At 47.2% G+C, this 13,804-nt stretch overlaps 1 protein-coding gene across 6 annotated transcripts in view; it reads left to right on the forward strand.

The window, feature by feature from the left end:
• Tbc1d2 (TBC1 domain family member 2) overlaps positions 1-13,804 on the forward strand; it is a 47,318-nt gene continuing 33,514 nt past the window's right edge. The window contains exons 1-3 of one of the 6 annotated variants that reach the window (XM_046457425.2): positions 1-556; positions 3,902-4,043; positions 10,115-10,259. In XM_046457425.2, the coding sequence (XP_046313381.1) occupies positions 182-556; positions 3,902-4,043; positions 10,115-10,259 (662 nt within the window). In that variant the 5' untranslated portion in view covers positions 1-181. Of the gene's footprint in view, positions 557-3,901; positions 4,044-10,114; positions 10,260-13,204; positions 13,277-13,804 lie in introns of those variants that run through there. The other 5 variants (XM_046457426.2, XM_046457424.2, XM_046457427.2 and 2 more) reach the window with 5 other exon arrangements.

The following is a 13,804-nucleotide window of genomic DNA, read 5'->3' on the forward strand; positions in this document are numbered from 1 at the left end:
GGTTTGCTGTGTTTGGGGCGCTCAAGCTGCAGAGCCGTGTCCTGGTCTCCTTCTGGGGGCGGGTCCGCCGTTGGCTCCGCCCCCTCTCAGGTGTCTATCTCTCTAGTGCTGGCTGAGCCTCGCCTTTGGCCCCTAGGGTCCTGCGGACCTCCTGTCCCTCTGAGGTGGCCCGCCAGCGGCGATGGCAGGCGCCCGGGAAGACACCCCTGAGTCTTGCTCCTCCGCTGCCGAGTCCGAAGACCCTCCCGGCTCCGCCAGACTCACTGAGGCGGTGCCTCCAGAGGAGTCAGAGGGCTGCGGCCGGCCGCTGGAGGAGGCTCCCAAGAAACTCTGTGGATATTTAAGTAAGTTTGGCGGCAAAGGGCCCATCCGGAGCTGGAAATCCCGCTGGTTCTTCTACGACGAGAGGAAATGCCACCTCTATTACTCGCGGACCGCGCAGGATGCTAATCCCTTGGACAGCATCGACCTCTCCAGTGCGGTGTTTGACTGCAAGGCAGACGCTGAGGAGGGGACTTTCGAAATCAGGACTCCCAACCGGGTCATCACGCTGAAGGTAAATGGAACGGTCTCCTGGGGCGAGTTCCCAGGCGCTTCACACTCGTTTCCTCATTCCTGCAGGCCAGAAAGAGGGACCCGTTTTTCTGGATCAAGACACTGAGTCAAAGAAAGAAGGAGTGAATGGCCTGAGGTCAGGCATTTCGAATGGTGTAGTCCACCCTTGGAATCCTGTAGTCTTTCTACGTCTCGGTGCTGTATTAAAATTTTACTTTTGGAACGCTTATGGTGGCACACTCCTTTAATCCCAGCGATTTGGGAAGCAGAGGCAGGAGGATCTCAAGTTCAAGGCCAGCCTCTGCAAATTAAGGAGACCCTTTCTTGAAATAAAATAAAAAGGGCTGAGGATGTAGCTCAGTGGTAGAGCACTCCTGGATTCAATTCCCAGCATTGCCAAAAAGAAAAACTTTTACTTTTGGGTTTTCCTCACTACAAAGTTACCTAGATTTTCTTACTTGGAACTGAAGTATAGTCAAGATATTGTTCGTTGCAATTCTCAAGACTAGGAGTCTGATTCACTTCTTAATATTTGGGCCAAGGGGAGTAAATGCTGACATTGGCAGGGATTGGGAGGATAAACAGGTAGGTTTCACTGATACACCTAGATTGTCGTGTAGGCATGTCTAGACTAGTGGGTACTTAGTGTTTGTTGAGTGAACACACATGCATACACCGGATGTTGGAACCCAGATCAGAATGCTCATGTTAAGAGGAAGTACCTCATCACTTAATTGGAAAGACAGATCTGGGTTAAGATATCTGCGGGCATCAGAGAAGAGTGTGCAAGGAGAGAGCCTCCCTCCCCCACTCTGCCTCCCCACCCTCCCCACAGCCTCCAGCTAACCAGGCATCAGTGGATGCCCACAGGTTTAGTTTTTTGTTGTTGTTGTTGTTTTTCTGGTGGTGTTTGGCTGATGACCAGGCTTGAGGACTCAGTTAAAATAATGGAAACTAGGAATTTCAGGCTAGGAAAGGCATTTTAGAGATCATGTGCTTCCCAGTCGTGTGTCTCCTTCCACATGTTGAGTGCTGTGTATAGAGCCTCCTAATTCATGGCTTTTCTATTCCATTGATCCTCACATGTGCCCTGCTCTGTGCCAGTTTCTGGAATATGGAGCCAAGTCAGACCTGCCACCTGCTTCACTGCCCCTGACAGTACCCAGACAACTTGAGGTATGGTGAAAGGGACTGGCAGGGAAATGGCAGACATAGTAAATGTGCTGTGGAAATACCCTGGTAAGTCTATGTAAGAAAAGTGTTCTGATAGGTGGGTTAAGGAGCTGTCTAGAAAGGCATCACCTGAGGTTTGAAAGAAGAACTAAGTTTTCAACAAGCAGACAAAAGCAAGAATAGTTCTCTAGGCCAAAAGAACCCTGGGAGCAAAGATCAGAAAACATGATGCAGCCACAAGTGTCCCAGCAAATCACAGGAGCTTGAGATCTATACAGGGGCCCAAAAGATGGAGAGCAGAGGGAAGGGCATTTGTGAGTTAGGCTCAGGAGCTTGGACTTTGCCCTGAAGGCTATGGAAGTTGTCTAAGAGGCTTAAGCTTAGAAAGCATGACCACTGGGTAGAAAACAAATCAAAAGAAATCCATTATGGAACAAATCATGAAGCCTATCAGCAGGTGACCAGGGGGGAATGATGCATGAGCCACATCTGTGCTCCGGGGGAGGGAGGGAGATGACAGTGGCCAGAGATGTATAGGAAAGTAGAACGCAGGGGAGACATCAGGGATGGCTCGAGTAACCAGCTGGTTGTCTGGCTGGATCAGTCACTGACAGGAGGGGACTCAGGATGAGGAGGCTGCAGGACCTCCATATGATGTTGTCTAAACAGGGACCATGTGTGTTGGCTCACCATGGTATCTTCCAGTGCCTAGCACAGTTCTTGATGCATATCACAGGTGATAAATATACGTATTTGTACCTGGGATTGAACCCAGGGGTGCTTAACCACTGAGCAACATCCCCAGCCCTTTTTAATATTTTATTTAGAGACAGAGTCTCACTCATGTGCTTAGGGCCTTATTAAGTTGCTGAGGCTGACTTTGAACTCGTTATCCTCCTGCCTCAGTCTCCTGAGCCACTGGATTACAGGTATGCGCCATCACTCCTGGCACTAGGTACTCAATATATATTGACATATATACTTATATATATATGTCAAATGAATTGTGTGATAAAACAGGGTGTTTGGATTTGGCTGGAGTTTATCAGCCTTCAGGTCATGATGAAGCCCTGAGAGCTCTGTTGGGGACAGTATACGGAAACAGAGGACTAATGAGCACCGTTTGTTCTTAACAATACTGCACAACAGACTGAGGGCCGTGTTTTCTGAGCCCCTGGCTGAGGTCATGCTCCATCTGTGGTTTTCTCAAGATGGGAAGCTTCCCTGATTGCCACATAGCCACATTGCTGCTATTCTCATGTGGCTTTGATTGCAGGCAGGTCTTTGAGGCTCACCACCCAGTCCCAGAACACTGTGCATCCTCTGTGCCCACTGTAGCAGATCTCAGGTCTTCATTATATATACTTATTATATAAGTAACAAATATCCTGGCCATAAATTACAACAAAGTTCCGGTTTGGAACTGAAGTCTCGGGGTTCTACCACCACAAGCCTGGGCTGCTTCAGAGCCAAGTGTCTCCATCTATAGAAAGGGCTGGTCACTCCTGCCTTGCCTCTTTCTGAGGATCCAGCCAATGAATGGATGTGAAAGTGGGTATTTGGGTGGTCTAATGCTGGTTAATGACGAGTGTCCACCCATAATTTATCTGGAATGTTGGGGCACATGAAGGGTCATCATGTTGTCACAGTGTACATGTGGCTCTTCGGTCCCCATTCATATCCATGATTTCCATGCAACTCCATGGCAGGAGGGATCACCCCCATTCCACAAAAATGCAGTTAAGACTTAGAGATACCACACAAGGAGAGAGTGATGGTCCAGCACCCACCCAAAGGATGCCAGAGTTCTTTCTGCTGTCACAGCACCTGTGTTCCTCCATCTAATAAGCATATCTTGAACACCTGCCCCGTCAAGTACTGTGCAGGGCACTTAATTTCCCTTATCTCATTTCATACTCGTAACTACTCTTTGATTTCATGGATGTCATTATCACCATAGCACAGATGAGGAAACCGGCCTACAGAGGTTGAGAAACCCGAGTGGAAGACCAGAGCTTGAGCTGTGGCCAAGAAGCATGTGATATTCCACAGAACCAATTTCTACCCCCTGGGAAGAGACAGTGTCCTAGCCTCCAGTGACCTTCCCTATGTCCCACACTTAATGCTATTCTGCAGGCACAGGGCCTTGCCAACTAATCCTTGTGCTTCTCAGGCCGCCACCAAGCAAGTGATGTTGTACTGGCTGCAGCAGCTGCAGATGAAGCGCTGGGAGTTCCACAACAGCCCTCCTGCACTTCCTGCCGCCCCTGATGCCACCCTGGCTGGGAATGGGCCCACCCTGCACCTCGAGCTAGGTACTGAATAGGCTGGCCTCCTGCTGCACACCCAGGGCTGGTGGCCAAGCCTTTACCCTGCCAATGGGAGTGAGTGGGAGGAGCCCTCTGCAAAGAAAGCAGAGCACCAGGATGTGACTTGGGATTCATTAGGGCAGGGATTCGGGCTCTGAGGCCATCCCTGTGGGTGCACATCCTAATCCTATGTGATTTCAAGCAAGTTGCTTAGCCTGCCTTAGCTTCTGTTTCTTTCTCTATAAAATGAGGTTAATAAATTATCCCTGCTTCCTGAGGCTATTATGGAGAGTAAATGAATCCATACACTTGAAATGGTTAGAGCAATACCTGCACCATGTCAGTGCCCAATAGATGTTAGCTACTGTTAGGATGAGAATTTTGGGACATCTCAAGAAGTGGAACTTGCCCAGAGTGGCTGTGAGGAGGGTGAGTGAGAGAATGCAGCGTTAGCCCGGCTCCTCACCAAGCGCTTCTGTACTGGGCGTTTTAGATGAGCAGTCTTATCCCTGGTGTTTCCAGAAGACAGAATCCTTTGCTCCCTGGTGACCCACAGAGAAGTGTCTTGACCCCAGATCCTAGAATATCCCCACATGGAGGAGCCTAGGAGATCACACCTGACACCCCTCAGCTGGCCCTGAAGGAGCCACAGGGATCTAAAGGGCTGCATCCCAGTTGATGGGGAGGCCAAATAAGCAAAGGCAGGACTTCTGGCCACGCATCACCTGGATGCTTTGCAAAACTGAGTACATCTGTCCTTGACCCTTGACCCAGCTTCCCTTCCCTTGGTACATGGCCCGCCCCCCCCCATACCCAGTTGCCCCAGCACTTGCAAGTCACCCTTCACGCTTCCTCATTCTCAGGCAGCCAGTGCAGCCAGGCACCATGCTGCCCGCTCTTGCCCTCCGACCCACATGTCAGCCTCAGGCCTTCCTCATGCCACCGCCTGGTTTAGATCTCATCTCTCAGCCAGAAAATCACAGCAGCCTCCACTCTAGTGTCTCCACTTCTATCCCTGTGCCTGAACCTGGCCCCTCACTGTGGCCCGAGTGAGCTTTCTAAAATGGGAACCTAAGCCTGCTACCCTCCTCCCTGGCCACCCACCATGCCGGGCCACTAAGCTCCTTGCATGGTGCCCAGGGCTCGTCTCTCCTGATCCCACTCTGCCAGCCTCCCAGCCTTCCCCCTAGTGCCCACCTTGTGTCTACACATCAGCAGCACCAGATGAGGCTCTGCTGTCCCTCTTCACCTGGCAGATTTCTGCTTATTCTCTAAGATGGAGTTCTAGTGTCACCTCCTCATCTTGTCAGCCTCCTCTTGGACACACTCTGGGACTTTCCCTCCTGGACTCTGTATGGACCCCGATACTTTTTTCAAACATTGCTAAGGAGGCATGTCACATTGTGTTCTGATTACCAGTGGCCTTGTTAGTCTCTGCCCATTAGCCTGTAAGTGCAGGGATCTTTTCTTTGTCACCTGTGTCCCAGTCCTTGGTGCTCTGCCTGGCATGAAGATATTTGTGGAGTGAATATGGGTGAACACATTGAACTTTATGATTACACAGAGGAAGGAATGTGAAGCTCATGGCATGAAGTCAGACATCTAGAAAGTGCTCAATACAAGGGAACTGTCCTAATACGATTACAATTTGTGTGCATATATATGCACATACATAAACATTCTATTATGGTCATGAGAACACACACATAAACTATTGCTATTATACTAGCATGTGCACATAATAGTGCACACACATACATGCTATTACTAGTATAATAACTGCTTCTTTGGTTATTACTAATAATCATCAATAATTCTTTCAGGCAGCCCTTTACAGAGTTTCTTTGTATTTGTACTTTTGCTTAGGCCCCAGGTCCCCCTCTGTCAGGAAGCCAGACAACCCTGGCTCTGCATAAAATGGCAGCCTGAGTTGACATAACTGCTGAAGTCAGCTTGTATCTTACTAGTCCTTACAAAAATCTCATGGGCATGATTCACATGGTACAGACTACAAGTAAGGAGAAATCCTCCTTCCTGTATGTCTTGAACTGAAATTTGAAGAACTAGGTTGTCCAAAGTGTAGCCCTGAGATCCCGCAGTCCTCTTCTTCTGTGACAAACCTGGTCTAAGTTCTTTAGTTCTGTATCTTTGCTTCAGCACACTTGGCCAGGCCTGCTGAGGGCCACCCCTGCTGAGGCCATCGGGCAGGGGGTGTGTTGCCATGATGACCAGGGCACTCACTGGTATTCCAAGGTGGATGCTAGTGTGGGACTAAGGACACAGAGACTCGGGCTCCCCTCCTGAAGCCTTTCCTTGTCCCGTCGCAAGCCCACAACCTCCTGGACCCAGGGCCTGAGAGGAAACCTTCCCAGGACCCCTGAGTGTTGTTTGTGGAGTCTTGAGCAAGCTGGCAAGGCCTGGATGGATTAGCAGCTGTCCGAGCAGGAGGCCCTTCCCCTTCCTGAGGAAACAGGGGCCACTCCCAGGCGGCAAAAACCTTCTGACCCACATCTGACTTTGACTCACAGAAGCTCCGTCTTGTAAAAATTCTTTAGTCCCTGCCTTGAGCAATCTGCAAGTCATGATCTCTACAGCATTTTAGTATTTACAACTTTATTTTGTACTTCTCCTAAACAGTGGTCTCCATAGAGTCAAGAAAGATTAAAGGGAAACCAATAGATTTATAATAACAGTACATTGTCAAGGTAAGCTTCAATATGTAGATGACATTTATACATGTCTATCATCATAAAATTATGACGTTAGAGCTTGTATCTTATTACTAGTCCTTACAAAAATCTCATGGGCATTATTCACACAGTACAGAAGAAGCAGCTGAAGCTCACTAGTTAGGAAATGTCCGCCCTGAAATTTGAACCATACTCTGTGGACTCATACACCCCTCCCAAAGCTGAGAAGGCACTCAGCCATCTGCCAAGGGCTCTCCAGGGAAGCAGTGACCTCCTGGGCCCTTTCTTGTCTAGACAGTGTCTTCTTCCCACTGGTGATGGGCAGCTCCTAGGGCTCAGGCAAAAGGAGAATTATAAACAAATGCTACCAAGTATGCATTATGTGGTCACCTCGTTGAGGGTATTTCTCCCTGGAGAAATGAGGCTAGAGAGGGCAAGGCCTTGGGTCATGTATTCTGTCTCCTATGGGAAGCATTAACCTCAGCTGTGGCATGGCCACCATGTATGACCTATCTCTTACACCCCCTGCATGAGCTTGTGCCCTCCTTGGCAACCCCTCCCATCTGTAACAGTCTCCTTTCCCTGATGAGTCATGTGGCTTAATGGGAAAAGCAACAGGAAGACTGCACTTGAGTCCTCAACTGTCACCTGCTAGCTCTGACCTTGGCCATGAAGCTCGTGTTCTCTGAGCTGCTCTTTCCTCATTGGTAAATTGTTGGAGTTATAGGAGAGCAGATATCAGCAGTTAAGGAAGTACTTGGTAAGACATTAAAATCTTAGGAAAACTAATGTTTTGATTGTTGTGAATGAGGGAGAAGAAAGTGGTTAAAGTATTGATAAACAACAAAATACTTTGAATCAGTTCAAAGTCTGGATTAAAGAATATGCTGAAAGATTTGAGTACACATTGTGGGATTTTAGCCTTTTCTAAATAATTTTGTGTACTTTAACTCTGAAGGAGACAAGGTAGAGAGTATCCTTTCTGCTTTTTTAAAAGTGATTTCCAGCCAGGTCACAGTGTCACCCCATAGAAATGGGTTGGCGTCAGATATTCCAACCAAAGCCAGATTTAGTACTTCAGGCTCCTGCTTAAACTGTACCGCCTCCCCACCCACCCCCACCCCATTTGGGACCAGATGTGATCCAGCCTCTTAGCTATACTCCTTCCCATGTGACTTTCCCAACTTTCTGTCCCCTGGGTCCCTATTTGCATGCTTAGCTCTGGTTCTGGAACCTCTCCCTGCTGCCTGTATGTGACACAGAAAGATCCTCCCTTATTCCTTAGGCAGATTCAGATCAATCCCAGCCCCAAATCCCATTTCTAGCTTTCCTTCTCCAAAAGGTCTTCCCTTGCTCGAGTCGGAAGGATTCCACCTTACAGAATGGCCCCCTGCCCCAGCTCCAGCCCACCTGGTATTTCAGAAGTGTGTGCATTTTCCCCTTGCTGGCTTCATAGACTTTGAGCTTCCCACAGTTATGATTCATCTCACTTTTTCAGCCACACTTGGAAACCTCAGGGTAGACACCTCGTCTAGGTGTGATGAGAGGGTGAAATGAAGGGAGAACCTCAAAAGAGTGGCTTTGGTGTTTCCTGGTACTGGCCAGCCTGTGGGATCCAGTGGAGCCTATTGGGAATTAGCAAATGTGTTATCCATGCTGTTTCGGTGATTGCAGTTTTTCTTTAGTCAAACAACTCTCCTTGGCTTCCACAATTATACTTACATTTTGTACCCACACCCTCTTTACAGATGTAATGCAAAAATAAATTTCCTCCACCCCTAAATTTTTTACCATCTCAATCAAAGGGCTCCAAATAAAAATGTCAGCTGCCTTGTGAGTTTCTTAATTTGTCAAGATTGTTCCATTCCATAAGTGGTTGTGGTTCTTGTGCGCATATTGTACACTCCAAATAAACTTCTAAACATGCCACCTCCTCTCTCTTATACTTCAAATAATGTTTCCTTAGCCTGGAAACTTTTCTTAACATTAAACATTTTGAAGTCACTCACTATAGAAGAATCCTCATTTAAGCAGAACATTTGGAATACAGAAAATCTGTGTTGATGTGATAATAGGACCTCCTGCCCCCTTTTTATTTAAATGTATTTTGAATCATATAATAACACAAAATGTCCTACTTTCCCAGGTGCCGTGGCACTGAATTTTAATCCCAGTTACTCCAGAAGTTGAGGTAGGAGGATCACAAGTTTGAGGCCAGCCTCAACAAAGTAGCAAGATTTTGTTTCAAAATGAAAAAAATTTAAAAGAGGGCTGGGAGGTAGCTAGTGGTAGAGCACCCCTGAGTTCAATCCCCAGTACTGTAAAATGTCCTTCTTTGGTTTTGGTACTTAGGATTGTGACCCTGGACCTGTGTTTGAAAATCTCTTTATTAACATTTATCTTTGATGAATACATATTTTTTCTTTTGTTTATAAAAGTAAGCCATGTTTACTGTAGAAAATTTGGAGAAAAATTAATAAGAGTAGCTCACTCCTAATTCCATCATGCAGCCCTAACTTCTGTTAAAAGTATATTTCTGAGACTTTTTCTATACCCTTAGAGCATACTATAATTCCATTTTTTAAAAAAATCTGGCTTACTCCATTTAGTGTTATCTCATTTATGTTCCCTGTGTTCTTACACATTGCTCATTAACATAATTTTAAATAGTTGAGTAATATTTCATTTTATGAAGGCGTAATGATTTGCTTAACCTGTTCCGAGTGTTTTTGTTTTGTTTTGTGTTTGGTACCAGGGATTGAACCCAGATGTGCTTAACCACTGAGCCACATCCCAAGCCCTTTTTTGTATTTTGTTTAGAGACAATAGCTCACTGAGTTGCTGAGGCTGGCTTTGAACTTGCAATTCTCCTGCCTCAGCCTCCTGAGCCGCTGGGATTACAGGTGTGTACCACCATGCCTGGCTGGTGTTTTGTTTTGCTTTGTTTGGGTCCTAGGGATCAAACCCAAATCTTGTGCATTCTAAGCAAGCACTGTACTACTGAGTTACAGCCCTAGTTTTTAAAATTTTATTTTGAGACAGGGCCTTGCTATGTTGCTGAGGCTGGCTTTGAACTTGTAGTCCTCCTGCCTCAGCCTCCTGAGTCACTGGGAATACAGGCATGCAGAATTATTTAGTATGGATTCTCAGATGTAGAATGGTCTGCAGTTCTGCATGTTTTTAAGGGGTTTCCAGGAAGGTTTCCCTAGCAAAATGGCTTCAGAACATGCAGCACAAAGTGCTGCTTTTAACCTACAGTGGATACTCGCTGACCGTGCAGCTGCACACACCCTCCCTGATGTTGTTCAGAGATGAGCCATAGCCCTGGACTAAGTGTTTCCTAGTGCAGAGTCCTGGGGATTGATTTTTCTGTCCTTGGCTCTCCAGGGCAAGAGGAAGCAGAGCTGGAGGAGTTCTGCCCTGTGAAAACGCCCACTGGGCTCGTGGGTGCGGCAGCTGCCTTGCAACCTGTCCCCGCCATGCCCTTGGCCCTTCAGAACATCTCCCTCAAGCACCTGGGAACTGAAATACAGTAAGTGCCAGTAGGACCCCGGGGCCGGCCTGACCCCAGCAGCCCCTTTCTGTGGAGCCTGACCTGGTGGGGTTTTGCAGGGAGGTGGGGGGCTGGACAGTCACAGGCTTTAGTTTCAGTTAATTATATATATATTTAGAATACTGATCCGAAAAGAAGTACCATTGACCAAATTATACTGTTATATTGCCTTCATGTACAAATATGTAACAATGAATTCCACTGTTATGTATAATTATAATGCACCAATAAAAAGGGGGTTAAAAAGTAGTACATGTTCATTGTAGGAAATTAGAAACTTCTGAAAGGAAATAATGAATGACTTACTCATAATTCTATAACCCGGACAGACATTCATAGCAATTTTTTTTCCCATAGTACTGGGGATTGGACCCAGGGCTTAGCTTGGGCTAGACCAGTTCTCTACCACTGAGCTACAACCCCTGCCCTTCCTATTTTTTTGTTTGAGACAGGGTCTTGCTAAAATGCCTTGGCTGGCCTCAAACTTGAGATGCTCCTGCCTCAGCCTCCCAGGTACCTGGAGTTGTAATGTGATGGTTTCAGAATGTCTGTGTCAAATTATTCTCTTATCATGTGCAACTTATTGTATGTTAAGCAGTGTGAACTGTGTTTTTCACTTAATTCTGTATTACATATACCCTTTCCCAGTATCAGGCTTTATTTTAAACTGCATAAAAAGATAGCAGTATGAACTGGGTGCAGTAGCACATACCTGTAATCCCAGAGGCTCAGGAGGCTGAAGCAGGAGGATCATGAGTTCAAAGCCAGCCTCAGCAAAAGCAACTCAGTGAGACCCTGTCTCTAAATAAAATCTAAAATAGGGCTGGGGATGTAGCTCAGTGGTTGAGTGCCCCTGAGTTCCCTGGTATACCGCCCCTCCCCGCCACATACACACAAAAGATAGCAGTATGGACTGAGCCTTGGGGCCAAAGTGCCTGTGTTTGGATCCTGGCTCTGTCAGTCATGAGCTGTTCTGCCCTTGACAAGTTGTTTGCTTTCTCTGTGCTTTAGTAACCTTGTTAGTTCCTGAAGCACAGCAGTGATTGCCTCTTAAGGTTCATGTCGGACTGAGTGGCTGAATGCATGCAAACTGCTCTAGAACTAGACTTGGCAATCACAATCCTGTAATAAATTCTTTCCGAAGCTGCCATAGTTGCTCTAGTTAAAGGAATAGAAACTTTCAGGAATGCAAACTATGCCCAATGCTGATCCTGTTTGGGCGTCTGTGTTCTCTGTGGACTTTGGACACACTGGGACCTCTTAGAAGACAGAATAGATTGCTCACTGGACTTGGATTAGGGGCCCCAACTGTGTGTGACTCAGGCAAAGTATATTCCTCAGTTGGCTTCAGTGATTTGGGGGGACTAGAGTGGTGATGATACCCTTCCTAGGAGAGAAGCAGGTGTCAGAGGAAAGATGATGAGTGAGTGTCCTTTGGGGTTGCTGGCTGGAGGCAGAGCTACCCCAAAGACATTTAGACAGGAAGCCCTGGAGCCTGAGGAGAGATGGGAGCTGGAGCTAGTGTCTTGGGGTCATGTGTAGTCTGGTTGAGCCCCCCCAGGTACGTGGGCCAGGGGGATATGCTGCAGGGGACTGTCCCTCTCGAGAAGCTGAGAGGAACTGGGTGCACTAGGAGCATGCTGGGAAAAGGGGAGGCCTGCCACCCAGGCAGTGTGCACCCAGGGCAGCTCACCAAGATTAGGCTGGGTTCATGCTGGTGGAAGCCACAGCATAACAGAAATGGCACAGAGAAAACACAGAGACTGAGAAGGGAAGGAAATTTCAGAGCATCGCTCAGTCACTTCCCTCCTGTAACTTGTGATAGCCACAGGCATGAAGCAAGAGGAGTGCCTGACTGCTGAGAGCCCCAGCAGCCCTTGGATAAGACCAGAGATAAGTTCTGATGTAAGAGCAGAGCTGCCTTTGCCCTGGCAGGTTTGGGAGCTTGTCATGGGTGCTGCGGTGAGCGCAAGTCATACCAGGGGAAGGGCTTAGGGAGCTTCCTGACCACTGTGTGGGATGCTTTATGCTCTCATCCGGCTGTCTGGACAGATCTGTGAAGTGGTGTCATTGCATGGTTAAGCTCTCGAGCCAAAGAGTTAGACATCCAGGTCTGACGCTCAGCTGCCACTTACCAGCTCTGTGGTTTTGGTTGCCGGTCCCCTTGGGATCTCAGTTCTGCTCGTCCGGTGGGTCTGACCATAGTGCTTATTTCATTGAACTGTTTCATGGATAAAATGAGTGAAATGCCTTATAGTGTTTTGGCTTAGAACTTGGCCCATGGAGGGGCCCAGCCAGTGTTTGGTGTGGATATGTTCATTGCCCCCATGGCGATGAGCAAGCAAACTGAGGCTCAGGGAGGAAACTGACTGGCCCAACGTTATCCCTTGAGTATAAGCCTCTATAACCATCAGTGCGGTGCTGGCCAAGCCTTTCAGAATGGAGCAGACCTGCACAGAAAATGCTCTACAAATTGCTCCAAGTGAAGTTGGTACCTGTGTGAAACAGAGATCTCTTCCAAGAACACTGGCTTAGAAGAGCAGCGGCCAGCAGCACTGTCTGAAGGTAGAGCACTCCCATCCCAGGGGAGATACGTGCGAATAGGGCTCAGAAGGCCCTTTGCTGCCCTAAAGTTGGGGTTTATTCCACACCCCAGGGATGACTAGTCACATGTCCTGGGACATATTAGGGAGGCTGCCATTCTGGGGCAAGAGGAAATGTTGGCAACAATGATAATTACCCCACCCTTAAGTGCCTCTGGCTCCAGGGATGTGCCCCTGGCTCCCTTTCTAATTTATGTGGCTTATGGTTTGTGAAATCTGTGTGGCAGGGCTCAGCACAAAGTGATATAAGTAGCAGCTCCCATCATGGTCGTCATTATTCTCTCCTTCTTGCTTTTTTGTTTTCCTTCTTGAAACTAGGTCTCACTAAGTTGCTGAGACTGCCCTCAAACTTGTGATCCTCTGCCTTGGCCTCCTGAGTAGCTGGGATTGCAGGTGTGTGTAGCTGGGATTGCAGGCGTGTGTCACCACACCCAGCATCGCTGTTCTTTTTAGTGTGCCCACCACTCCTTAATTTTTACATGGGGAGAGTAAGAACTAGGAAGGGGAAGTAGCTGGGCCAAGGAGTCAGGGCCCCTTAGTAATACAGGGCAAAAGGAGTGTGAGAGCAAATTCCAAGGTCAAGTACTAAGAGTGCTGAATTTTAATTTCTTTTCTGCTCATAATTAACTGATGAATTTTACCTTCCATCAATCCATGAAAGTATAGTCTCGTTCTTGTTCTTATTCTGGATCTGACTATACCCGAAATCTGGGTTTTAAAACTTAAATTTCAAACCAAATGGTTTTTCTTTGAAAAGATTAACAAAATCAACAAACCTTTAGATAGATGGACCAAGAAAAAGGACAAAGTTCAAATTACTAAAGTCAGGAACAAAAGAAGAGGCATTACTACTGATCTTACAGAAATAAAAAGGAATATAAGGAATTCTATGAACAATTATATATGCCAACAAATTTGATA

This window comes from Marmota monax, unplaced genomic scaffold, assembly GCF_021218885.2.
Source record: "Marmota monax isolate L192 unplaced genomic scaffold, Marmota_monax_Labrador192_F-V1.1 WCK01_AAM20220418_F8-fsc00069, whole genome shotgun sequence".
Taxonomy (NCBI): Eukaryota; Metazoa; Chordata; class Mammalia; order Rodentia; family Sciuridae; genus Marmota; species Marmota monax.